This window comes from Pundamilia nyererei, unplaced genomic scaffold (genome assembly GCF_000239375.1).
Source record: "Pundamilia nyererei isolate P.nyererei 1_Seehausen unplaced genomic scaffold, PunNye1.0 scaffold00096, whole genome shotgun sequence".
Classification (NCBI taxonomy): Eukaryota; Metazoa; Chordata; class Actinopteri; order Cichliformes; family Cichlidae; genus Pundamilia; species Pundamilia nyererei.
In genome coordinates this window covers 2,002,344-2,027,236 of record NW_005187497.1, presented here as the reverse complement: position 1 = coordinate 2,027,236, position 24,893 = coordinate 2,002,344, and the positions used below count along the sequence as shown (strand labels likewise).

At 41.5% G+C, this 24,893-nt stretch overlaps 3 protein-coding genes across 5 annotated transcripts in view; 1 reads left to right on the top strand and 2 right to left on the bottom strand.

Annotated features, from left to right (window-relative positions):
* tespa1 (thymocyte expressed, positive selection associated 1) overlaps positions 1-7,242 on the top strand; it is a 10,254-nt gene extending 3,012 nt beyond the window's left edge. For 2 of the 3 annotated variants that reach the window (XM_013912664.1, XM_013912665.1), the window contains exons 5-12: positions 1,101-1,154; positions 2,846-2,885; positions 3,172-3,219; positions 3,327-3,422; positions 3,591-3,799; positions 3,932-5,103; positions 5,747-5,834; positions 7,133-7,242. In XM_013912664.1, coding sequence (XP_013768118.1) covers positions 1,101-1,154; positions 2,846-2,885; positions 3,172-3,219; positions 3,327-3,422; positions 3,591-3,799; positions 3,932-5,103; positions 5,747-5,834; positions 7,133-7,224 — 1,799 coding nt within the window. In that variant the 3' untranslated portion in view covers positions 7,225-7,242. The remainder of the gene's footprint in view (positions 1-1,100; positions 1,155-2,845; positions 2,886-3,171; positions 3,220-3,326; positions 3,423-3,590; positions 3,800-3,931; positions 5,104-5,746; positions 5,835-7,132) is intronic. The other variant, XM_005740058.2, reaches the window with a different exon arrangement.
* Positions 7,243-9,349: 2,107 nt separating this feature from the next.
* tarbp2 (TAR (HIV) RNA binding protein 2) lies at positions 9,350-14,099 on the bottom strand. The gene is made up of 7 exons (XM_005740060.2): positions 13,896-14,099; positions 11,984-12,298; positions 11,690-11,759; positions 11,471-11,588; positions 10,893-11,020; positions 10,462-10,657; positions 9,350-9,521 (listed from the first exon to the last, which is right to left on the bottom strand). The coding sequence occupies exons 1-7, from the start codon at positions 13,946-13,948 to the stop codon at positions 9,364-9,366; spliced, it is 1,038 nt and encodes a 345-aa protein (XP_005740117.1). The 5' UTR covers positions 13,949-14,099; the 3' UTR covers positions 9,350-9,363.
* A 7,860-nt stretch (positions 14,100-21,959) lies between these two features.
* sp7 (Sp7 transcription factor) lies at positions 21,960-24,605 on the bottom strand. The gene is made up of 2 exons (XM_005740056.1): positions 24,514-24,605; positions 21,960-23,309 (listed from the first exon to the last, which is right to left on the bottom strand). Exons 1-2 carry the CDS (start codon positions 24,547-24,549, stop codon positions 21,960-21,962), a joined length of 1,386 nt encoding a protein of 461 aa, XP_005740113.1. The 5' UTR covers positions 24,550-24,605.
* Between the last annotated feature and the right edge of the window lie 288 nt (positions 24,606-24,893).

The window sequence follows — 24,893 nt, the reverse complement described above, 5'->3', positions numbered from 1 at the left end:
CCGCCTCTGTTCAAAGATGGTCGCTCGCAGTGGACATAAATGGCTTCTTTCACTCCTCTTTCGAACCATCTGTCCTCTCGTGTGAACATTGGCATCCTCGAAAGAGTGACCTTTGTTCTTCAGATGCAGATGGACCGCTGAGTCTTGTCCCGTGGAGGTGGCTCTTCTATGTTGTGCCATGCGCTTGTGAAGTGGCTGTTTGGTCTCTCTCAAATCTCTCCACATTGGCCATCTGACCTCTGGAAATCACATGATAGGTTGGGGGCAGGTTTCACAATGAGCTCACCCGAAACCCTGGCTGATTGTGACCCACATCCGTTTTCACACCTTGGCTCATGTGATTAGTAGTAGTAGTAGAGGATCATCAGGGGGTCCTTTGTCCCTCTTTGGGGGGAAACTTCCACTGGGTTTAAATCTGGGACTGTCCACCATTTGACCTTAGAACTGAAGAAGCTTCTTGGATGAGAGGTGAAACGTCTTCAAGCAACTTACAGAAGTCCAGACGCTTTTCTTTTCAAGCTCCTTAGACTACGATGACCTGGATGACTGAGAACCTGCACAGACATGTTGTCAGTGTTCCTAATTTGAGCTGTTTTTCATTCAAATGAATCACCGAACCTCAAGGAGTTTATTATGTTTAACTATTACACGCAACAGCATTGTTTGTTCTGAGATTTTAGCCTGTTGTTAGATAGATGGTAGGCAACCTGATGATGTCATTATAGCTGATACAGATAAGAACCTTCAGAGGCCAAAGATAAACCTGTGTGTCAACTTTGGTTGCTCAGCTCCTATTTACGTACATGTTTGCAGGACAACAAATAGACGGATGTTTTGTGTGTCATAGTACGATAATGAACTAAAGCTGTCAAAAGATTGTGGTGGAGTAAAAAGTAGAATTTGTTACTCCTTTGGAGATGCAGTAGACGATTTTAAGTTTTAATTTGCACGAAAACGAAATGGTGAGGTAAAATACAAGTTTCTCATATTTGCTACATTCATAATAATGTACATGGAGGAAGTCTATATTACATTTTTTAAATTTATTTTAAAAGTATTTCTCATGTAATTATTCATGTCTGTGACTTTCTTGTCTTCAGAGTCTGTGCTCCAAGCCGGTAACTTTGCTGATGACCTGGGTCTTGGAGCAGATGGTAAGCATACGCTGTATATGTTCATGCATGGGAAGACAAATATACATGACTGCATGCATACTTAGTGTTATCCTAAAGGAATTTTAGGAATTACATAGATTTTTGCCTGGGGTTAGCTCTCTGTGTCAGCTCCCTAGTACAAAGAGTGTGCGATGTGCCACTGAGTCGGTGTGAGAATAGCAAAGGAGTGTTTCTGGATAATTCACATTGATTGACTGGAGATGTCAAAGGTCCTGCCCCTTGCTCTCTCTGCTAACTCTTCTAAATCAGACTGAGTGTTTGTCTTCACGTGACTGCATCTAACATATTAATTCCTGTTAAAGGAAAAAGGAAACTGCAGATAATGACAACCCCAGATATTTCTTGAGAATAGTTTTGCATTAATTTCCTGAAGACGTAGCCATAACCACTACTTTTCTCATATTCATCTGAAGATTAGTCAAGCCCTTAAACTAACCTTCATGTGTTCTCTGTACAAATGACGTAATAGTTGCTTACCCTTGTAAAAGACTAATAATAGAGCAGACTATATTACTATAGGAAACTTGACTGTGCATCCTGATGTTTTTAAATCTCTGTTTATGTTCAAATTAGACTGAGCAGTTTATATGTCAGTGACACACCCAGTGTTGTGCAGTGCCATGAGGATGTTTTTTGAGAAAGCTTGAAAGATATTTTGTTTATAACTCTTATGTTATGTCATGAATGGGCACACTTATTAAAAAAAAATACAACTTTACACATATACAGATTCTTATGGATCACATGGAGATCATATATGAAAAAACTGTTATATGATTGTTATTGTAGGGGTTAAGCAACAACATTAATAACCACCTAGCGGATATTCGGACTCTGGAACAATCAGCTTAGTGGATTGTAAGCAAAGGTCACAGGTTTTAAGACTTGTTGCATAGACTGAACAAGAGGTCTGAAACATTCTTCAGATATTTTGGCCCATTTTTTCAGCAGTTTTTCAACAGTTGCTACAGATTTGTCGGCTGTAAAGTTGCTATTATTGGATTGAGATATGGTAACTGTGGAGGCTCGTCCGGCCCCAACAACCATGTTACATTCAAAGTCACGTAAATCATCCCCATTCTGCTCAGTTTGAACTTCAGCAGGTTGTTTTCACCATGTCCACATGCCTAAATTTATTGAGTTGCTTATATGCGAATGACTGATAAGAAACTTGTGTTAATACGCAGCTGAAATTGTGTACCTAACAAAATTCCTTTTAATATTAAGCAGATAATTCAACAAAAATACCAAAAACTAACTCACATATTTTCCACGTCTCTTACTGAAATAAAACTGAAACCATACAGTGTTCAAAGTACAAAGTTATTAAAGGTTTAAGCTGTCAAACAAAGAAAGCTCAGTCTTCATTTACACAGCCATTAATTAACAGAAGTTATTAATTTGAGACAGGTTGGTGTTGTTGCTTGTTAGAGATCTTGATTGTCCCTTTGCAGGAAGCATTGCATTAAATGAAGGAAGAGTAGCGCCGAAGGGGATTTTCTACATTTACTCACATCATAGAAATATATCTACAACTTTATATCCTCTGTAGCGTTTTGTCTTTCCTGATAAGTGAATTTCTTCCTTGAGCAACCCTGTGGTATTGTGCCTGGGGAAACTGTCGAACCCAGAGGTGTTGTAATTTATTTTAACATGCCTTCCTGTTTCAGCTTCTGTGGTAGAAGATGGAGATGTTAAACCTGAGCCTGGGTGAGTAGTCAGCATATAAGCATGTAGTTATGGCAGTAGCAGTAAAACAGGAAAACAACAAATATTTGGTAAAGAACTGGTAGTCATAGGCATATAGCATAGGTGATCTTTACACTATATTAAAGGCATTTCTCATTTAATAATTTACTTGTAATATACAAAGCTTGCTGTGTGATTGTTGTCCATCATGTGACTTTATAATTTTACAAAATCAGTATTAGAGAAACGTAAATAAATGATCTAATGTTATTTATTTATAATTTTGTTTCACTGTGTGGTGACCAAGAAGCTTGGTGCGACAGCCGTCCTTCAGACAAAAGAGCAGGCTCACCAGGTCAGTGACCAACTCTTCCACACGTCAGAATAAACAGATCACGCACAAATAAAGGCTTTAACATGCAGGTTGGATGCAGTCTAACATCTGACACGTCTTATGTTCAGCACCCCACGTCAAGGACTATGTTTGCCATCAATGAACTTGGGCCACAGCATAACTTCTAGCTGCTTCTCTGCCTCAACCTGGAAAAGTACATCAACGTGAGTCTTTTAAAGGATTTAGTATTCGCCAAATTTTCAAAAATGGTTTTCAGATGACATGATATACACCATTTCTAACATATTATTCACTATAGTGGTTGCATCTTTGATGCTTTGATGATTACATTAGCTGTAATACAACCTTTTCTCTCCTTTTTCTCACACTAGTATATCAGATGTCCTCGAGTTGTGTTCAGAGGATGCAGAGGAGACTTTGTATGAGCTGGGTTTTGGCTGTGAGGAGCCACAGGTTACTGTGCGCATCCCTCCTCGTTTCTTTACCTTTCCTTCTCAGGCTCAGGGCATCAACTTCCGACTCTTCTTGGATTCACAAATAAGGCGGATAAGAGAAGAAGACCCCAGCCTCTCTCTTGCTAGTAAGACTATCTAGTTGTAGTTCTTCTGTTGGTTAGCTTGCTTTGACTTCTGTAGCTGTAATCTGTATATAATTATTTGATCTGTGATAAGGTAAATTATATCCATTTATATAAGTCTCTTGATTCCCATAGGTCGTTTCAGACAGGTTCAAGTGCTGACAGCAATGGCCAACGCTTTCTATTCCCTGTACTCCCACGTGTCCCGCACTCCTCTCCAGAAACTGTCCACACCGGAGTTTACCTTCTCTTCCTCTGTGCAGAGGATCGAACGGTTCAGAAGCAGCATTCGAAGTGAGCCACGCTCTCCGGTAGAGAGGCTGAAGGACACTGTCAATAAGATGTGTCTCTACACGGGCTCTCCCCGGGGGTCTGACTCCACCTCTCCACAGCCTTCACCCAGGAAAAGATCCAGCCTGCCAGAAGTTGTGGATATAGTGTGGAAAAACAAGAGTGGAGTTAACAAGAAGCTGGATTTGGAGGAATGTAATAGCAATAATTCAGCTATGGATGTTAACCAGATCACAGACGGTGAAAATGGGCTGGAAACTCAACAGTCAACGACGGACATGGAGATTCTCGAGGACAGAAATAAAACCTGTGAAACGGAGATGGGGGATGATAATAAACAGCCAAAGGATGTTGACTCTGGTGAAAATGATGACTCCATGACTCAGGGTGTAAGAACATCTGTAGCATCATCATTATCAGAAGAAACTGTCATAGAAACCGACTCTGAATCATTTTCATGTCAGCCAGAGCCAGACTCATGTTTGACACAAACTAACAAAAGGACAGTGGAACTAAAGCCTGTTGCCAAGGTTACATACGATTTAATTTGCCCCCAGATAGTCGAGAGTGTTCACCGGGCACCTTTTTGCAGTCAAAGGACACACAGTCCGGAAAGTTTGACTCCCCCAGAGAGAGAAAGCACAGATAAATCCTGTTCTGTATCACACAAATTCAGTCTACAAGCCTCCGTGACAAAGTCTAACCTGAATTCACACACAGACGATGTTGCCTCTTCAGGTGAGGCCACGCGGGGGGACGCATCTAGATCACTTCCTGTCTCGGAACCCAGTGGTAGCTACACTCATTACTGCATAACTGTGACTGGCTGGGAAGGCGATGATGTGCCATCCTCTTCTTCGAAAACATCAGATTCTAGTCATGCTTCGCACGGTTTCTATGGTGAGAAAAAGTCTCCTTCAGAGAAGCAAGGGCAGTTTCTCAATCCTCTGATGCACCAGAGCCTGGGCAAGCTCTCCAGTAACCTTCAGCAGGTTAATTCCTTTGAGCTGGAAGAGGTACAGTAGTTTTACAATAGGCTTCATGTTGCTTGTTATCTCAGCACTACCATTTGAAAAGAGTTTAACAATGCTTGGCTGACTTTCATTAAACAAAAGCAAACTGAGTACGTCACAAACTGATTCAGTAAACATTTTCCAAACAGGCTCAAGTCATCATAATCATCATGATGAAAATGGTATAAATGGATATAACAAAATGATCAAATTATTACTCAAAAGCAATCTCACCTTCAAATATTCCATATGTTCTTTCCTCTGATAATGTTTGGTATTGGCGATGAACCATTTATGATTCATAATACGTGGGTGTTTTGTGTTGCTCACTTTGACCCAGAATACAGCCTGCATTAGGAATATGTCTTGTGCTTACATTGTTTCTCTTTCAAAAGGATTTTGATCATTGATTATTGTTTGTTATGTAAAGAAAAACAGGCCAAATAACAATATTATTTATCAGAAGTATTGAAAACCTAACCAAATGATACAAAAGAGGCTCTTATATTCACTTATATTTGGCTTCAAACACTGTATAGTGATAGACATCTATGATGCAATGACTTCTTCGGCTCTTGCTGTGTGTAATTGTTCATGAAATTATTTTTAAACAGTTACTAAGCAGGCATTCCCCTTGTCTTTTTAGGTGCATAGTGCAGGAGAGGAAGACTTGGGACAGTCAGAAACTCCAAGAACTACAACCTCACCATTTTCAAAAAAACATCCATACAAAGGTACCCTGTGTGCTCACATCTCATTTGAGGAACTTGACTTTTATTTTGTGAACACAGTTTATGGGAATTTGACTTGTCACAGTTTTAAAATAGCTGTTTGCAGTTAGCAGTGGTCATAAACTCGCTGACAGAAAAAAAAAAAGATGCACACAGTTATAACAGTTAAAATGTGTGAAGTCAAAGGGTGTTGCCATGTAACACTGCTCAGCTACATGTGAATAAACTTTGAGCTTACTGGAGGTCTTGTATTGAGGTCAAATGAGGAACTGAGTAATTCAGGCAAACCCAGGTATAAAAATATACACTACTCGTGCTGGGTTGGACCCCTTTTTGTCTTGAGAACTGCCGTAATTCTTCACAGATTCAGTAAGGTGCTGAAAGCCTGCCTCAGACTTTCTATATTGAAATGACAGTACTGCGCACTTCTGTGATGGGAATCTCCCATTCAAGCACATCCCAAAATGCTGTGTTGCACTGAGATCGGGTGTGTGTGGAGGTCATTTCAGTACAGCGAACCCACAGTGATTTGAGCTTTGTGACGTGGTGGTGGAAGCAGCCATCAGTAGATGGGTACGTTGGAGTTATAAAAGGATTGTCAGGAGCAAACAATGCTTAGTTCATACTAAGGGGGCCAAAGTGTGCCAAGAAAGTATCACCCACACCATTACACCACCACAGGTCTAAACCACTGATGCAAGGCAGGATGGATCCGTGCTTTCATGTTGTTTACATCAGAATCTGACCACACCATAGGAAGGTTCAATGCTTCAATGTCCGATGTGTTGTGTGTTCAGAGATGCTCTTCTGCAAGGCCATTCTCCTCTGACATCCACAAGGAATTTTTCACCCACATAATTGCTGCTCACTGGTTATTGTCTCTTTTTTTGCACCATTCTCTGTAAACCTTAGAAATGCAAAGAGCAGCCCATCTGGCACCAACAACCACGCTACGCTTCATATCACTTAATCTAAATCACCTTTCTTGGCCATTGTGATTCTCAGTGTGAACTTCACTAGGTCACCTTGATCATGTCTGAACATGAACATGCCTGACTTGCAGCCATGTGATTAGTCAATTAGATAAATGTGTTAATGACTGGTCGTACCTGCTAAAGTGGCTGGTGTGTGAATGTTTGAGCATGAATATGAATTCAGCATCACATGAGAGCTTGACAGATGTGTACACAAGTAGCTCTGCAGGTGTGTGTTTCTGTGCCTATGTAGGTCAGTGTGCTGCTGCACTTGTGCTGCACTTCCCAGAGTTTGGAGAACATATCTGTGTTTGCTCCCTCGTATAGGTGAAGTGGTCCGCGGTGACAGTATGCAGTCGGACAGCAGCGGCTACGCAGACGAAGAAGTCAGCCCCTCATCAGACAGACACAGCAGATGACAGAAAGCTCATGCAAACAGCATGTACGGCAGTGCCTGAGTTTGTGAAACTCTGCCGAGGACTTCCTATCAAAATAAAATCATCGTACTGTAAGACTTGCTCATGTCACGATTTTAAAGGTTTTTTTCAGTGAGAATATTTTTGAACAAAGTATTACGTTTTTCCATTGTGCTCATATTTAACAAAGATTATTGTATTCTTAATAAGTAGGCAGTGGAAAATCTTTTATTTAAATGGCAATCTAGTCATAATACAGGTGAAAGGCTGCATTTCAAAGATTATTCCTGTGGAGCTAACGTTTTACTTCCATTTATTGTTTTTGTATCACAGCAGAGGAGCATCACAAGTTTAATGTCAGCATCACCATCAGTTTCATGCACCTTGAACTCAATGTCAGTGTGAATAAAACTACACAAATGTGTCCATCCTGCATTGAGCGACAGACGTTTTCTTTAGTAGTGCAAAAAATAATTTTATTAAATGACTTCACAGCATTTTACCAACTAACAGCTACAGTAAGGCAAGGTGAAGTGACACAACAGGCAGTTACACTGAATACTCTGGAAGCCAGTCATCAGCTTTTATGTGGAAACTTATCAGTCACATCAACAGAAAAACAAGGGGATTGTTTTAATACTTTTGGAAGTCCACATGACATGATGGCTTTGTCTGGTGTGTGATATTGAAAGCTTAACACACGAGAGTGAGTTTAATGTTGAGAAGAACAAACATTTATTATAAAACTCACTGTACCGCTTCCTTTTTCTGCCAACACATAGCTGTGTCTTTATCGCAACAGAAATGAATTTGCAAACTTAACGTAAAGTGTGAGAAAGAAAAGAAATTAGACTGTGACACATCATGAAACTACGTGAGGGCAATTCATAACGGAGTTTCCAAAATATTAATGTTCTTTAGAAAACATAGCCAAACATTCAGAGCACAGCGCAGCAGACAGTCAGCTTTAATTTGGGGGTTTTAAATGTAAGAGCCTCTAACAGTGTTTTGGGGGTTGCTTAGCTTTGTTTGTTTGGAAAGTTAAAAAAAAGGTTTGCTTACACGGCAAAAGTAGTCGTTCTGAAACATAATAGACTAATTTATGTCACTGCGTAACGGACTGATGTAAAGCCAGCATGGAGGCTAGTTTGACACATCGTGAGTAATGGGAAGCTGCCTTTGCTGAATCTTACAGTAAAACTATTTTACTCCTCTGAAGACCCAGTGACATGCTTTTATTTCCATGGAAACAGCAATGTGAAACATTTCATTAAATAAAACCATTTTCAACTCCCTGATTTAACATCAAAGTTACCTTAAAAAGCCCAGAACATTAAAAACATTATCAAGACACTGGGATTTCAGATACCACTGTGTCAGTTCAACTGACCAATTAGAACATATGGGGGAGGGGTGGGGGGGCCGCACAATAATATAAGTGGACTGTTTCAGAGAGAGGGCAACAAAAGGTGTAGCCACAAATAATGTGTTTATTAAACATTAAATCATATAAACCTAATCTAACAGACCCAAACAAAGAACTAGCATGTGACAGGGGGGCTATTTTCATACTAAAACCAACATTTTTGAACACCTGTGTGTAAAATGGTTAATCTTCAAGATGATTGTCCTATGACAATAACTCAGCAGTCTCTTTTTCTTAATTTTTCTTCAAGTCTGGGCTCTTTTAGGTCCGTGCATGAAAACAGGGATTTAACAAAGCAGCAGTGAACGGATGACTCCACTCCATTTTCTTCAGACCCCTTTCACGCCCTGGTCATTTCACGGCATCAGAATTTTATCTCAAGTTATTTGCAACGTATAGTTTACCACGATAGCACCATTTATAAATTGAGATGAAAACAACTAGGGTGATATAAAAAAGTAAAAATACATAATTAGTGATAAATATTGTAAATGTCAAGTGATTTTTTTGGGGGGGGGCAACTAAATCTTCATTGGCATCATCAATAGGACTTTTAAAAAATCTCGGGGCATAAAGAGTCTTCATTTCTAAATTTGAGGTAATTCATGTTATTTGAGTTCATCACAAAAGTGCCTCCGTCATCCAAAGTAGAAATTTATGATGGCATTTTGTAGTGGTGAGTTCAAGTCTGTGAGGGAGGGGGGCTGACACGCTCGTCATTTCCCTCCTGCCATGATTTTGAGGTACTGCAGTGCATTGTGGGCTGCGTTGGCTCGGGCACCATCTATGTTTGGGGCGAAGCCGTGACACACGGTGATTGGCTGCGTGGAGAGCTCCACGAGACACTGGCACAGGCCGCTGAGACTGCGCTCCTCTGAGAACAGAAGGAACAAAATACAAAATCACGAGTTTCATTTTTATTATAAAATAGATATTTACAGGATTGCTGCTACTTTTTAAATAATATCATAACATATGTGTGGTGTACTTCAGAATGAAAGATTTGACAGTTAACATTGTTATTAATACTGTACATCTAATTCAATGTACCGTTATTATATACAGGCATAATAATAATATGATCAAAACTACTGTAACTAAAACATATATAAGAATATAGTAATAACTACCCTCATCTACTGCGTACTTTAAGAAAAACTAACACTTTTGTCACGATTTCATAGATCATATAGTTTGCAGAAGATAAAATAATGACCGTGACAGGTTTTAATACTAAAAAAAAGAAAGAAAATGTGTGTTAATTACACAAATAAATCGAGCAGAGATAACAAACAAATGCCAATAATTCGATTCATTAATGTAAATCTGCTACGTTAAACTGTTGTTTCGGTGAAGAGCTTTAAGCGCCTTGTGATTTGGCGCTATATAAATAAAATTGAATCGAATTGAAACTGTCCACATTAAAAAAAGGGTTCTACATAAAACCAAGATAACAAGCAGCTGCAGGCTACTTCCTCAATATCTGGTGACAGTAATAACGACCACAACACAGCTTGCCTTTTTTTTATGGGCATGACATCAAAATCTACCCTGTATCCTCTGCAAGTGCGTGCAGATGGTGCAAACCAGATGTGAAACAGTAAGAGGCTTTCACAACCTAACAGGTTTGATCTTAAGCAGCGCAGTGAAAACTCCACTGAATTACCATATTTAACAGATACTAACAAAAATGCAGCTCTTCCTGTCAGCAGGCGCATCAGCAGCGGCTCTTTACGCTTTGTATACCATCCTCCTTTTAACGAGAATGCAAGAACGCAAGAGAGAAGTGTGACAGGTACGGTCTGTGAACTCACCAAGGTCCAGGTAGCTGACATCAAAGCGCTGCTCCAGAGACAGTTCACTCAGCAAAGAGCAGAAGTTGGAATCAGAGGGCATGCCCAGAGGGTGGCTGCGGAGTTGGAGGATCTTCTCACCGGCAGAGTTACGCAGAGAATCCCACGTGCAGCTGAAGCCTTTACTTTTACCCGACTCCACTCTGCTGCCCATGTTCTGTGCATGCAGGAATTAATGAACAATGTCATTACGTGCCATAACCATGAGACAGAAGAGTAACAACAGAGCATATGAATCAGAGATTATGCTAAATTAATAATGCTTCAGGAAATACAGAAAAATGAAATTTACAAAAATATTTTGTTACTACGTAGACGTGAACTAAACTGTAATTCCTCTAATGATGCTTAATGAACATTTGTCAGTCAGTGTAACAGCGTTTGATTCCCACCATAGTAAATGTATCATCTTCGGCGTCAGGATCATTGCTGGTCCTCATATCTACGGGGACATCATGTATGCGTGACAACATCTTAGCTGCTGCGTTTCTCTTGGCTAGCTTCTTAGATGTACCACTTCCTGGAGAGGAAGAGGAGATTGCATCAGAAACCAAAGGATGTGCTTGATATCTCTTAAGTTTTCATGCTTTAAGAGAGTAAGTCAAGGAAAGTCACAACTTAGTTGACCAGTGTGAAAGGTGCAACAAAAGATATATGATTTTGCTCAGTTTTATTTAGCTGTTTTCTATCAATAATATTTCATTAGTGAACACACACACACCCACACACAAAATTGTGTTTTCATGTCTTTGTGGGGACATCTAATTGACACAATGCTTTTCCTAGCAGCTTACCTTAACCATTAAAATTGAATGCCTAACCCTAACTGTAACCCTGACACTAAAACCACATTTTGAGTCTCAAAAATGAAACTCGTGGGTCAGGCATTTTGTCCCCACAAAGATATGTAAGCATGGTACACACATACACACGTGCACGCAGGCTGAGAGATTGAAACAAAGCAACGTACCGATTTCTACAAATCTCTCCACTCTGCAGGTCATGGTGAACTCTTTGCGATGTGCTGGACCAGACTCTTGAGTGACCGTGTACTCTGGCAAACGCCATCCTTTCTGCACCACCAGCTCCTGACAGAACAAAGTAAAAAAAAACAACCAAAAGTTGGAAAATTTATAAGCCGCAGAAATAATGAGAGCAAAATGAAACCTTGGTAGCTGTCTGCGTTTACCTGCAGAGCCCCTACAGGGTTGCATTCAGACTGCTGTGAAGTGCCTGTGGTCTTCATCTCTGACTGGGCACTACACAGAGGTTGAGAAAGAAACAAAAAAGGAAACAATGAAACCACACAACGCTCTATCTTACTCTTGTTAAGTGTTGAAATGCTCTTCATAACATTCAGGCTGGCCTGCTTATTAGATGTTTAAAGCAGACTAAGCTGGATGGATAAACATTTTTAAATAATTTTAACTGTAATGAGGTTGTTTTATAAGAAAATAAATAAAAATTAAACAGAAAAACTGACCCATCTGCATCAGTAGACACATCAACCCCAATAAACCCGTCTACTCCAATACCAACTCCAGCAGGACCTCCGAGGCCTCCCTTTAGCATCTTCAGAGCAGCCTCAGCTGCTTTGTGCTTGGCTGCCTTCTTGCTGGGCCCCTGGCCGGTGCAGCTGATCTCTCCGACGGAGACGCGGAACGTGAAGTTGGGCTGGTGGGCCTGTCCCTCGGCCTTCAGCAGGTCATACACTGGGGTCTTGCCTATCCGCGTTCCATACTCCTGCAGCAGACTGATGGGCGTCTTTCCGGGATTCACAGCCAGCATTTGCTCAATACTACATAAGAGAAAAACCTCGCATGAGACAGACTCTCCAGAAACACCTTTTCATGCAAACAAGAAAAATAATTGTATATAGGGTTTAATATACTGTGTGTAACTTCATAGTTTTACTTTGTTATTTCTTATTTATTTTATTTTCATTTTTATATCTATATTTATTTTATTTTTTAATCACTCTAGTTTTTTATTCCATTAAAAAATTAAAACAAAAACTATTAGGAGAGTAAAAATCTCACTAAATATTATGGGGAATTATATTTTTGATACTTTTTCTATATATTTTGAATTCTCTGTCTTCAAATTAGAGTTACAGAAACAATTACAGTTACATATATCTATGCTTATATTCACCAATTAAAGGAGATTTTAATTCCCCTGAAACTTGACAGAAATATCAAATAATGTTGACAGAAGAGTAGAATAAAAAAAATGAAGTAAAAAGAAGAAAAATGCAATGATTTCAAAGTCTGATCTGTATAAAAATATATGGCTGCAAAAATGATCATAAAACATCTGTGCAAAGTTGTGCTTCATTCTCACTGGAGAAACCAAACAGCCACTTCATAAATGCACGGCACAACACAGAAGAGCCACCTCGACAAGACAAGACTCAGCTGTACGTCTGCATCTAAAGGTCAAAGGTCACTCTTTCAAGGATGTCAATATTCACATTTTGGTCAAAGAAGACAGTTTGAAAGAGGAGTGAAAGAAGCCATCTATTTGAAGCACCATTTTTGAACTCTCTGCCACCTATAGTGTAGTTTTGCGATCTCTTCCCATGTAACTCACATGATAGGGTGAAGCAATGTCTCACAATGGGTTCACCCGAAACCTCTGCTGATAATGATCAACAGCCTGTTTCACATCTTGGCCCATGTGATGAGGCACATGATCAACAGTTGCTTACAATCTAGGACTTTCCAGCATTTGGTCTTAGAACTGACGTAGCTTCTCAGATGAGAGGTAAAACATCTTCAAGAAACTCAAAGAAGTCCAGTCCCTTTTCTTTCCAAGGTCCTTAGATTACGATGACCTGGACGACTGAGAACCTACACAGACATTTCTTTCTCAAGCCTTCAAGTGCAAACTGTCCACAGTAATGTGCTTTAATAATGAATAATTCAGTGTTACAACTAGATAAGCTCTATGGAGCTCAGGTCCTCAAACATGGATAGACTTAGACCAAAAAAACAAACAAAAAAACCTTTTAGTGGAGATTTCCTGTTTAATGCACGTGCTGTAGATCAATACAGCCGTCGCTGATCTAATTATTCATTAATAGTCACTTTCTATGGGAAAGGGGAAGCTTACAAAAGTTTTCAGTGTGAGTGTAGCCACTTTATTATCGGAGAGTCTGAACACCGTGTGGAAACTGAGTAAAACACCACGAATGTCACCAAAGTCTGCAGCAGCCCCGATGCCGTCATTCTGGCGTCACAGTTTTGCAACATGCAGCTGTCAGGAAAAAAATGCTAGCAGCTCGTGTTTACAGCTGTTTCTGAAACCCTACTAAAAGCCAGCCTTCCCGTCTTGTTTGTTACTGGAGGAGGAGTGTGGTGGTCTGACCGGGGGAGCTGTTAGCTTAGCTTTACCTGGAGCACCCGGAGTTTCTCTTCCAGCTGTCCGATGCTGTCTCGTCGTTCATTCCCTATTTCACGCAGACAGAGCCGGTCGGTTTCGGATGGCAGATCCCCCCCACCAAAACAGACACTTGCTTTCATCAGACGCTGTTTATTGTTCCCCCTTACAGATGATGAGGCGACGGCATAAAGCGAAGCCCCCCCGTCACTGCCGCCCCGACAGACTACAATAGTGGAGTCCTCTGGCGCGGTGATATGACGTCATCGGCTCACTGCGAAACATCTGTTTTGGCACATTTAACGTTGAGATTTCACGAAACATGTCTTTCTATGGATGGTACAGACAGAAGTAAACAACAGGCGTCAATCCAAGTATTTATGCACATTAGAGAGGTAAAAGATTCAGACATTCTTCTTTCGGCTGTTCCCTGTAGGCCACCTACAGCGCTAAACACACCATCTGCTGTAGCATCGTCTTCTGTCACACCACCCTACTACATGTCCTTTTTCGCTGCATCTATGGATCTTCTCAGTGGTCTTCATCTTTCCCCCAGCTTGGCAGCTTCATCTCCAGCTCAAATCTCAGCATCTTCAGCTCTGCCTGCTGTCTTTTGTGAGAGCCATCATCTCCAAACCGTGAACATGGTCCACATTTTTTGGTAAATGATCGCTTTCACGGTAGCCAATCTTCCACCTCAGGCCACTGAGGATTTAAAAACAGATTGATAAGAAAATAGAGAAGTCCTGCATGACGTTGAATTACATTTGTTACTTAACTTTTAAGTTATTTGTTTAGGCTGTAAATAAAAAATGGCCTTACAGTTGATTTTTTTACAGTAATTTCTACAGTTGTATATGTTTTGCATGAGGTAGGTAAACTGTGTATGTGCCCAATTATAGGCTACAGATTTTGATAAGTTTTACTGGGAATGGTGTGGTGTTCCTAAATGTAACCAGAAGAGGGCGACAGTTAGCTATAGATTTCCCCTGCTGACAGCCCTCCCTGTCGGGTCCCTGGGATGTCCAGCACCTGTCATATCCACTACAGACCAACGTGGCAACACGAGAAATTCCTTTCGTGTAGTGGACTGACCACCCTAAAGCTGAAAATAAGGTTTCGAAATCAGATATGCCCCAAAGTGTTTATTCTGAAAACATTCAGAGTTAAACCTCTCCATGGAATAAAAAGGTTATAAACTTTCAAAATAAACATTTTCAGCACTTTTAATTTATTTTAAACAATTACAATGAAAAATAATTTACCCAAGTAAATGTTTTTACAATGATATTACAGTCAGGCAGCTCTTTTAATTTGGGATCTTTTTCCCTGCTTGGTTTGGAAAGATGTGTCTTCATAAATAGCCAAAGGAACCGTGCAGACCCCAGAAATCATCTGAACCCACAACGTCAGAGTCTCCTTTCCAAATTATGTAGCAGCGCTTTCGTAAAATGTTTCATTTTATTAGCATTTTCCACCTTTCCATGAATTATCTTTAATTCCGGGGATCAACAATTAATCCCATGATGGTGCGCTTGCAAAGCCCTGCTGGCCACTGTCGAACCGAGCTCTGAAAACTTCGTCCACTGGCATCAGCGTGTCAGTGTGGATAAGCCCGCTTTGCCAAACGCAACACAAAGTGAACTGGCCATGACAATGAGTAGAGCTGCCTCCCATTTGAACTCCTAAACCTACAATCCGAGCAGCGTGATTTATCACTGACCTGAGTATCTGTGACCGGAGTGCACCCCTCCTCCTCATTACTCATACTTTCAGCGTTAATTTGTCTTATTCTCCGAGACTTTATTTATCAGCTGAAGGCTCCAATTTATTGACCTATAATGTGATAATGTAAGCGTTTTTATTGAGCTTGTGGTTAAATGTTTGACTGAATGAGATCAGCGATGAATGCCATCTCTTAGCAGTTACAGTATACTTCATCCAAATTGTATGCGCACATCCACAAACACACTTTCCTTTTCCCTGCCTTGGCCTGGTGCATTAGTATGTGTGGTTCTTTGCTTGCCAAAATCATCAGTAGATATCTTGAAGCCTCGAGCTGCTCTTTTTCCCTCCTTCCACAATATGATGTGTTTCCTTTTTTGTGTGTGTTTTGATCCTTCTCTTGCGGCCAGGCTGCGCTGTGGTGAGGCGCGGGTTCGAGTGGCGCTCCTGTGTTATTTTTGGCAGCAGCAGTGGTTGGTGGCTGTTGAGGAGAGAGGAGACAGAAGGGGGATAGCATGAAGACCAAAACCAAGGCTGTTTAAGGGATTTCTGTCTGAAGGAATTGCTTTGTAATGATCGCACACTCATTATGGATGTGCGTGCGTGCATACATTCACTCACGCACACAGAAAAAAAAAGCTGGCATGCACATTTGTTCATTTAACACTTCTCAAACACCTCATATACATGCTCCCATTCACGGACCACACACTCTGTGGCTAAATTGCCCAACCTGTGATTTCTTTTTTCTTTCTCACTGAATCTACACGATCCACTAGCTGTCATTTGAATATATCAGCACAGTCGCACCTTCGGCTTTGGTGAAATTTCTGTGTTTCTGTCACACTGGGAGTATCTTTTGCTGTGAATGTTCTCTCTTTCTCTGATGGAACCAGACTGAGACTGACATGCTCAGGCAACACGCAGTGTCAGACATTCACGCTCCTCCCTCTGCGCTTCTGAAAACACCATTTGAAAAAGATTTTCTCCGACTCCGCTCTTGGCCACAGATCAAGAGAACGTTATTACTCGACTTTATTTATTTATATATTGTGGTGGTAATGTGTGTGAATGTATGCGCGCTTGTACGTATGTGCGAGTGAGTGATATGTAATTGTGTATGTATGTGTGTTAACCCGCAAAGATATTTCAATTTCTTCAGAATATTAAATAAACATGCAGCAGCAGCAGCAGCTTCAGTGAAGCGCTGCCTGCCAGTGGGTTTTGGGTTGGATGGGTGGCGGTGGTGGTGGTGGTGAAGGGGGAGAGGGGGTTTGTGGCCGTGGCTCTGGGGGGGTGAGGCAGCTCATGGTCAGGGCCCCCGCCGGACACACTGGCGCCTCGCGCTGGAGGACTTCTGAACCACCACACTCCTCCACCAAACCCTGCCAACCCTGGCTCCCAGCTCCCACTTCCAACCCAAATCGCTCCGTTCTCCTTCTGCGTTTCGATTCTCTGTCTCTCTCTCTTCTCCCTCCTTCCTCCCTGACTGTTTTTTCCTTCTTCGGTTTCCTCATTCTGTTGATTCGCATCCAGATTCATTTACTATTCGACTCCGTTCTTTTTCTCACTTACTGCTGTTCTTTCAGTGGCGGTTCTCCCCGACTCTGTTTTCTCTACCTTTTCTCCTGAGAGCTGTGGGTTTTTACACCTCCGCCACCCCTTCTCTGCACTGTCTCTCTTAAATCCCTTCACTTTAAATGTTCCAAGGAAGTATTTAGTGGCTTGACTTAAAAAAAGTAAACAAGGATGGTTTGGGCTCTGTGTCAGTCAGAATACCGTCAAGATAGTAAGCATTTTCAAAAGGAAAGAACACTTTAATGGTGCTCTAGATATTTGTAACGGTATTAGGTTATAATGGGCCATCAATTTTCTGAGTGGTTTTCCAACCAGCTCCAAGAGATATAGGCCTGCTTGTCTTGAAAGAAAGAAACTTTCCATCATGGCAAAAATGGGGTAAACCGTGCTTTGCTGTATATGTTCTCGTGATAGATTCTGTTAAAGCTGTGATTTGCACGCGAAGACAGTCAGGATTGGGCGTACGTGATTATTGACAAACAGCCAACGTGTGCGCCTCATTCAAAGCCTGTGAGCAAATGTGTGTGTGTGTGTGTGTTTTTCTTCAAAGAATATCAACTGCACCTATTACTGCGCATATTTGACTTATGGATGCCAAACATCCTAAGTTGAGCAGATATGTCTTTACGTGTCACACATGCAATTTTCTTAACCTAATTTTCCCCTGGAAGCAATTTGTCATCCGGAGGCCATTAAATGGGAAGCATATTATCTTTTTAAAGGGGCACAGAGTCACCCACAACCCTCCCGCAGTTCCTATAAACAAAATGGCCTCATTTAGTGGTGCATTTGGTGCGTTGGGCAGTGAGGGAGCACTTCTTTTTAAACTTTAAAGGAACTTCACAGACTAGGGGAAAAAGCTTTAATATTGTAAGATTAGCATTGGAAATAAGAGAAGCATTACAAGTTTGATGGTGTGAGGCGCACGGCTTATACTTGATTCATTAACACCAAGGTCGGCCAAACCTCGATCGCTAGTGTTACGGTGAGTGTAGCACAGAGAGGAGATTTAGGAAGTAATGCAGTAGGATTGGGATTGAGTGGAATTTACTGCGCAAATAAAGCAAAATCCACAAAGATGCTTAATCACTGAGAGACATCTTTTGTACTTTGAACTTTTTCATAGTGCAGTTTCCGCTTCAGCCACGTAAAGCATTGCTAAAAAAGATAAAACAAATCATCAGCAAAGCATGCTTGACCTTTTTACCTCTTGCCCTCTGTTACCTGTAATGTCTTTCTCCTTTACCTTTGTTTCGTTTAGCCTGACCTCTTTTGCTCTTCGGGTCGTGCTATGGTTCACTCAGGTCACTTTACTTTTCCACTTTGCCACTAAAGCCTTATCTTGTCGTTACTTGCGGCCTGGCTGTTGAGCCTCTGGGCATGCTGACATTCTTTCCCATTTCAGCCCACTGTTCGCCACAGAGACCCAGGCACACCTGCAGACACCTGCGCGTTTGTCCTGCCTCTCACAAACCCCCGCCTGCACATGCGGGCAGGTAGAGGTAGGGGTACTTGTGCCTGTGGCTATATCAGAACACAGCCCATTGTTTTATGTGACTAATCAGTTAGGACCGGATAATAGCAGGAAAAGAGGTTAATTAGCATTTTGTTCAACACATCACGATGAGGGCTTTCATTCTAATGAACTGGAATCTGATCCCCTCCCCGGAGTAATTCATTAAGCTTGAGTTTGCGTAACTCATCGAGTCGTCAACGCTTAACAAAACACCGGGCGAGGAAATATTCTAAAATTGCTTCTTTGTTTTTGTTAGATCGGAAATTAGTTGCACGATGGCTTAAGCAGGTGTGTCTAGGATCCTCTGGAATAACCTTTTTAGTCTTATTAAGTCTGCTTTTGATTTTGTAAATGGAGCAAATGGGCACTTGTGGGCAAACCATATGGAACAGATTGTCCCAGCTTCTGCTTTTTGCCTCTATGTGTCACTGCATGTATATTTTCTTTTTACGCCGTTACTTGAAGAAACACTTAATGTTTCCTGGCTTTCTAAATAAAAGAAGTAAAAATAAAGTTAAGGCTACAGTATACCACCACCACTGCAAAGGCAGTGTATTTTAAAAAGGCAGAAAATACCAGTAGTAGCAGAGGTTTTAAAAGCCACTGACCGTCTTCTTAACCCCCACCCTCTCTCGCTGGCCTGACACACCCTACCCATACCTCATTCCCCATGTTTGCCTTTTATGTTGTGGACTCGACCGTGTGCCCACTTCAGACCACCATAAACATGTCGGCCCTTGATGACAGAGTCGGCCCCGGGACGTTTTATATAAATTGACCTCAACTACAGCTCATTAGAAGCCCTAAATTGGAACCATGCAGCCTGGGAAGTGTAAATGTTACAATAGTAGAGTCAGTAGATTCAGGGGGGTTCAAACAGCGCAGGTCTCCTCTTCACTTCTGTCATGAAAGTCTTTGCTTTTATGAAGCCAGTGTTTTGTTTCCTGTTCTAGTTTAATGTGTTGTAATTGTTTACGAATTGAGATTTTCCATGAAACTTGACCATATCTCTAAATTTGTCATGTGTGCTTGCCTGCCTTGCTATATCTTGTTGGAAATATGCTTAATTATGATAAAGATTAGCTCCTTAAATCATTGTTGTCTGGCACTGCTACTGGTGCACATATCTGGGGCCTCATTTGGTCTATCCTGAGGCTATCTCTCTTTTAAAACACAGCGGGAAATCCGCCCTCCTAAAGTATTTTTATTAGTCTGGAAAAGCCTGAGTAACCTGACAAGAAAGTGGTGAGAAGGACAAACAAGTGCCACTTGTTGGGACTTTAACTCTTCCTCAAACCCAGGAAAAGTGGCAGAGAAAAAGAGAGGCGTTTTAAAAGATGCTTGGTGATCGGCTCGGCCTCTTCTCACCGTCTGTATCTCCACATCGTGTCTTTCGTCCCGCATCCTTCCTTAATTGGGGTTCTTTGTTTGACCGCCTCCCTGGATAAACAATACAACCACAGCTCCCCTGTCCTAATCCCCTCTTCTCCTCTCTCCTGACTCTCCTGGAGCATCGCTCTCAGTAATTACCCCTCTCGAGCTGGAGAGTGGAGTAATTGTCTTGAGTGTAACTACAGTGGATCTCTGAAAGGGGGTCATTGTGTGGAGTTAAGACTCCAATTCAGTGAACAGCTTTGTTTGTGCTGCAAAAGATAATGAAAGTATTTGGTTAGCCAGGCTGAGGTGGAAATACAGTAAGATATGAAAAGAATGATGTGAAGTGAGGCGAGAGAAGGGGATAAAGTGTGATAAAATGATAAAGTGAAGGCTCATGGAAGAATTGCTTCTCATTATTTCCGTCTTCATGTTAAAGCTTCCTCTCTGAAGGATTTTGTGTAGGAACAACACAAAAAAATTCTCTTTCAAATTTTTTTTTACTCTTAAAAGCACCAAAATTGTCATTATTCCACACCATAAACCTTACAACATGTGTACCATGCTTCATCGCTATTTACAGTATCTTTTACACTCATTTCACAACAAGTCAGCAAACACCAGGACTTCAGTTCTGCCTAAATAACAAAATTAATAATCAAAAAAAATTAAGCTTTTACTTTACGTTCTTTGTTGTTGTAACCAAAGCGTTCTAGACATCATTTCTTGTGGAAAGTTATACAAAACATAGAAAATGCATAAAAAAATAACACACCTATATACATATCTATATACTGTTGTCAATATATAGTATGCACAAACAAGGAAGAAAGCCCTTATTGATCATTATTTTGCCAGGTATGGAAGACTTCACAATTAAAAGATTATATAAGAATTAGTTTACACGCACATTTAACTTCAAGGTTTATAAATAAAACTTTTAAAACAACCCCCAAACTCTTCCTTATAGCTAATAAATAAGAAAAACAGTCTTAATTTAATGTATTTCATTTTCTTTTTGGCCGGCTTCAACCATCTTGCATTCTTTTTTTTCTTCAGGTATTTCCTGCAGGTGCAAGATAATCTTTCATGTGTATAATTTAAGACATAAATTAGATTATTAAAGTAAATATGAAATTAAATTAGACATGGTAAGAAGCAAACAGCAAACAAAGGCGAAATGCAATACCTTGTACAACAGAGTGTCTTTGGCAACAAAAAGCTGTAAGTGTAGATTGTCCATTGATTGTTTCAAGAATAATGAATAAGTATCAAAGTACAGCTGTAAATCAGATTTTTCTCTAGGCATGCAATGCTTCATCGACTCCATCATCCTGACCATAAGTCTCGTTTTAAAACTACTTTCCTTTTGCGGCTTCAGAGCTCTTTTCCTTCTGCTTTTGCAGATTAAATTTCCCCAGTGGTTTGTCTCATTTGAAAGGCAGAAAATGTGTGTAGGCTACAAAATTTGTGCACGAGCATGTTTACTTGTATGTGTTTCCGAGCAGACGCACTTTTGTGTATCCCCCTGCATGCATGCATTATGGATGTTTGCACATTTGCTCATAGTTATTCCTGTTCACATGTGCATATTGTGTTCATTTATGTCTCGGTCGCTCATATTTGTGCATGTGTGTCTGCATACATTTGAGGATCGCTATATGTTTGCAGGCTTGGTCATATTTATGCTTGTGTGTGTGTGTGTGGTCCAGAAGTGATTTCTACCTTTATCAGTCCTGTATCATATCAAGTCTTTTCAAACACTGTCTCCTTTGTATGTCTTGAAATAAAATACAGTTTTGTGTTTGTAAGGTGAGTTTTTTTCCTATTTTAAAAAAAAAAAGAAGAAAAGAAAACACCTCTAAAATTTCAAGACTTCATAAAGTCAGATCTCCAACAAGCCACTGCTGTTCTCCACCCCGTTAGGCGTGCCAGTCTTCTCATCTCCGTTGGTGATTTGGTCAGCGACAGGATTGGTAGGTACAGCGCTGGAGTTGAGCTCTGTGGTCTCTTCGCTCCGAGAATCTGCGTCTCCCTCCACAGCTACAGCTTTGCCCTGCATTGCAGAATCTGCGTGGGTCTTCTGATGCTTTGAGAGGTGGTCGCTGCGTGTGAAACGCTTGTTGCACAGTAGACAGGTGAACTTCTTCTCCCGCGTGTGGGTGCGCACATGCCTCTCCAGTTCATCAGAGCGGGTGAAACGTTTCCCGCAGAACAGCCAGTTGCAAACAAAGGGCCGTTCGCCGGTGTGCCAGCGCAGGTGGGCTTTCAGGTGGGAGGCCTTGCCGTAGACTTTCCCACAGCCCGGGATGTGGCAGCTGTGCACTGGTTTCTTCCTCAGGGATGCAGCAGAGGCTCCCAGCCTCTCCAGCTCCTGGCAGTTGGGGCAGTCGCATGAAGACCGGGTGGGTGTAGCCCCTCCGCTGTAGCCCCCTGATCCCCTAGCAGGCTTTAGGCCCATGGGATTCTCAATTAGCCCTGCACTTGGCACAGGTTTGGGCTTGTACATGTCCTGGGGCAGCATGTGCTGGGAAGGTTGGAGGAGATGTGAGGAGGAGCCCAGTCCCACGGAGGGGTAAGGAGCTGGGTTAAGTGGTGTAAAATCGGTGCTGTAACTGGGCAGCTGTGGGCTAAGGGATGCCTGTGGTGCCACAGGCTGCAGGGAGGCCTGCAGACCTCCATCTGCTTGGGGCTGGGTTGCTGACAGCCAGTTGGAGTTGGGATGGACATCCCACCAGGAAGATGTAGCATTAGCTGGAGCAGCAGTTATGCCAGGGTGGATACCAGCCTTATACCACGAGCCATAGGGGTGTGTCATATCCAGCGAAGTATACACACTGGTGAGACAATCGGCTGTAGCATGGGCCTTGGACACTAAAAGAGACGGGTCCTGTGAGACCGAAGTCTGGAAGGAGTGAGAGAAAGGGTTATATTCTGTAGTGTAGCCTCCGGCTGAAGGAGGGGGACTTCCAGTGGGTGTAAGCAGCCCGCCACCTCCTCCTCCTCCAGCTGAAGTGAAGGAGCCAGTGTAGGAGTCTGCCAGGCCACTGCTGTCTGTGGTCCGCCCGTTCTTGGCTGTCTGAAGGTCAGAGGTCATGTTGTAGGGCTTCTTTACTGGAGAGGTGCTGGCAGTCTTACCGGGTGTAGCTGAATCCCTGACAGGGCTGGTGCTGCCAAACTTGTTGCAGGTAGCTGTTAACATAGCCAGAGGACTGGAGCCATAGCGTGCGTCTTCCTGGGGAGGAGGAGACACGGGAGAAAATTAGACTTTCTGCAGGAAATGGCTGCTTGCTGCTGCCGCTTCTGTCAGTGTCAACTCTAATAAAAAACGTATGTGTGACAACCACCGCTGGCTTTTCCTCCTCTCTCTGTTTTCTAAGTGGTCACGGCAATTTTAAGCAGTGGATGTTTGTGTTTGTAAAGTTTCAGCTGTGCTCAGCAAAGGAGGAACTCCCTCACTTTTAGTTTTGCCCAAACTGCTTTCGACCAGCTTAAATTAATTTAACATTTATGTTTGCTTGAAAAATACAAAAATCCACCTGAATTTACAGTTCTCCTCATACAGACGATTTAAATGTGTACCAGGTCATCTAACTGCCATCATGGCAACGAGCTATTGTTCTCGGTCGTGATCTTATTATCTACAAAGCAAAAAATGTGCCATTTTTGAACTGAACCAATTACATCAGATTATATATTTGACTCAAACATGTCACAAGAATTTAATTTGATATATGTTAGGTTCCCACGTGGCAAGTACCTAACACTACAGCAGAACATTTCAGAGACTTTCTGCTGGATGCACAGTTTACACATGGATATAACTAATAAAACATCAGCTTATATTCCTGTATTTCTGTTTAAACTGTGCGCTGAGGTGTCAACTATCAAACCAGCTGTGACACATCTGTAACTACAGCATGTAACTTTTAATATTCGTGGTTAAAAATCAAATATTCTGCTAACTTTTAGATATAAATCTGACTCACTCTCAGTTCATTCACTTTCTCTCACGACACACTCTGGTTGAACTCCCTTCTTCATGCAGATTTTCCTCTGTTTTGTAAGTAATAAAAAGTCGTGACATCCTTTAAGATGAACTAGCCTGCTGCCCTTACAGGACCTGTTATCTTCATGTCTTGCACCTCTGACAGTTCCCAGATAATGAGCAATCACATCTTAAGGAAACGCCAAATTTGTGCAAATATAGGCTCGGTGTGAATAGAAATATTTCAAGGCACTTTCAGCAGCTTAGCCTTTAGTATATTTAAATCTCTTTTATCACTCTTATTTTTTTCTCTCTCACTATGTATAATAACCTATGAGACGACCTGAAACTACTGGAAGTTTCTTCCTTAGTAACTGCACGACTTTCTTATAAATATTCCACCATCAAAAGTTTGTATTAAGAAGAAGGAGAAAAATGAAAAGCTACTTACAATTACATTCCCTACCTCCAGAATAGATGCGGCCATCCCTGAGAAACAAAATCCTTAGGAAGCTGAGGGGAGTGGGAGCAGCGCAGCTCAGAGTCCCGGGACAGTTTGGAAGAAGTTGGGCTCTAACGCGGGGAAGTGTTTTGAGGCACTCGGGTCCCGCCCCCTAATTATAGGCTATGGGCTCTTTGAAGACTCGCTAAGAAGCAATAAAAACCCAGAGCCGAGGGAAAATGGACGGAGATTGGTGGCTAAAATCAGGACATCCCACCTCCCCAAACGAGAGTGTCGAATCTTTTTTTTTTTTTTCAATATAAATGCATGAATGGGTTAGTCATCAATCACAGTGTGGACATTATTTCAATTTCACTGGCATTATTTTT

What these genes read in the sequence shown, in the direction of transcription:
- tarbp2 (XM_005740060.2), bottom strand. Translation starts at nt 13,948, where the DNA reads ATGAACGACGAGACAGCATCGGACAGCTGGAAGAGAAACTCCGGGTGC. An exon ending in ACCCTGTAGGGGCTCTGCAG is followed by an intron (nt 11,589 to 11,689) that starts GTAAACGCAGAC and finishes TTGTTCTGTCAG; the next exon opens with GAGCTGGTGGTGCAGAAAGG. An exon ending in GGAGAGATTTGTAGAAATCG is followed by an intron (nt 11,021 to 11,470) that starts GTACGTTGCTTT and finishes CTTCCTCTCCAG; the next exon opens with GAAGTGGTACATCTAAGAAG.
- sp7 (XM_005740056.1), bottom strand. Translation starts at nt 24,549, where the DNA reads ATGGCCGCATCTATTCTGGAGGTAGGGAATGTAATT. An exon ending in TGGAGGTAGGGAATGTAATT is followed by an intron (nt 23,310 to 24,513) that starts GTAAGTAGCTTT and finishes CCTCCTCCCCAG; the next exon opens with GAAGACGCACGCTATGGCTC.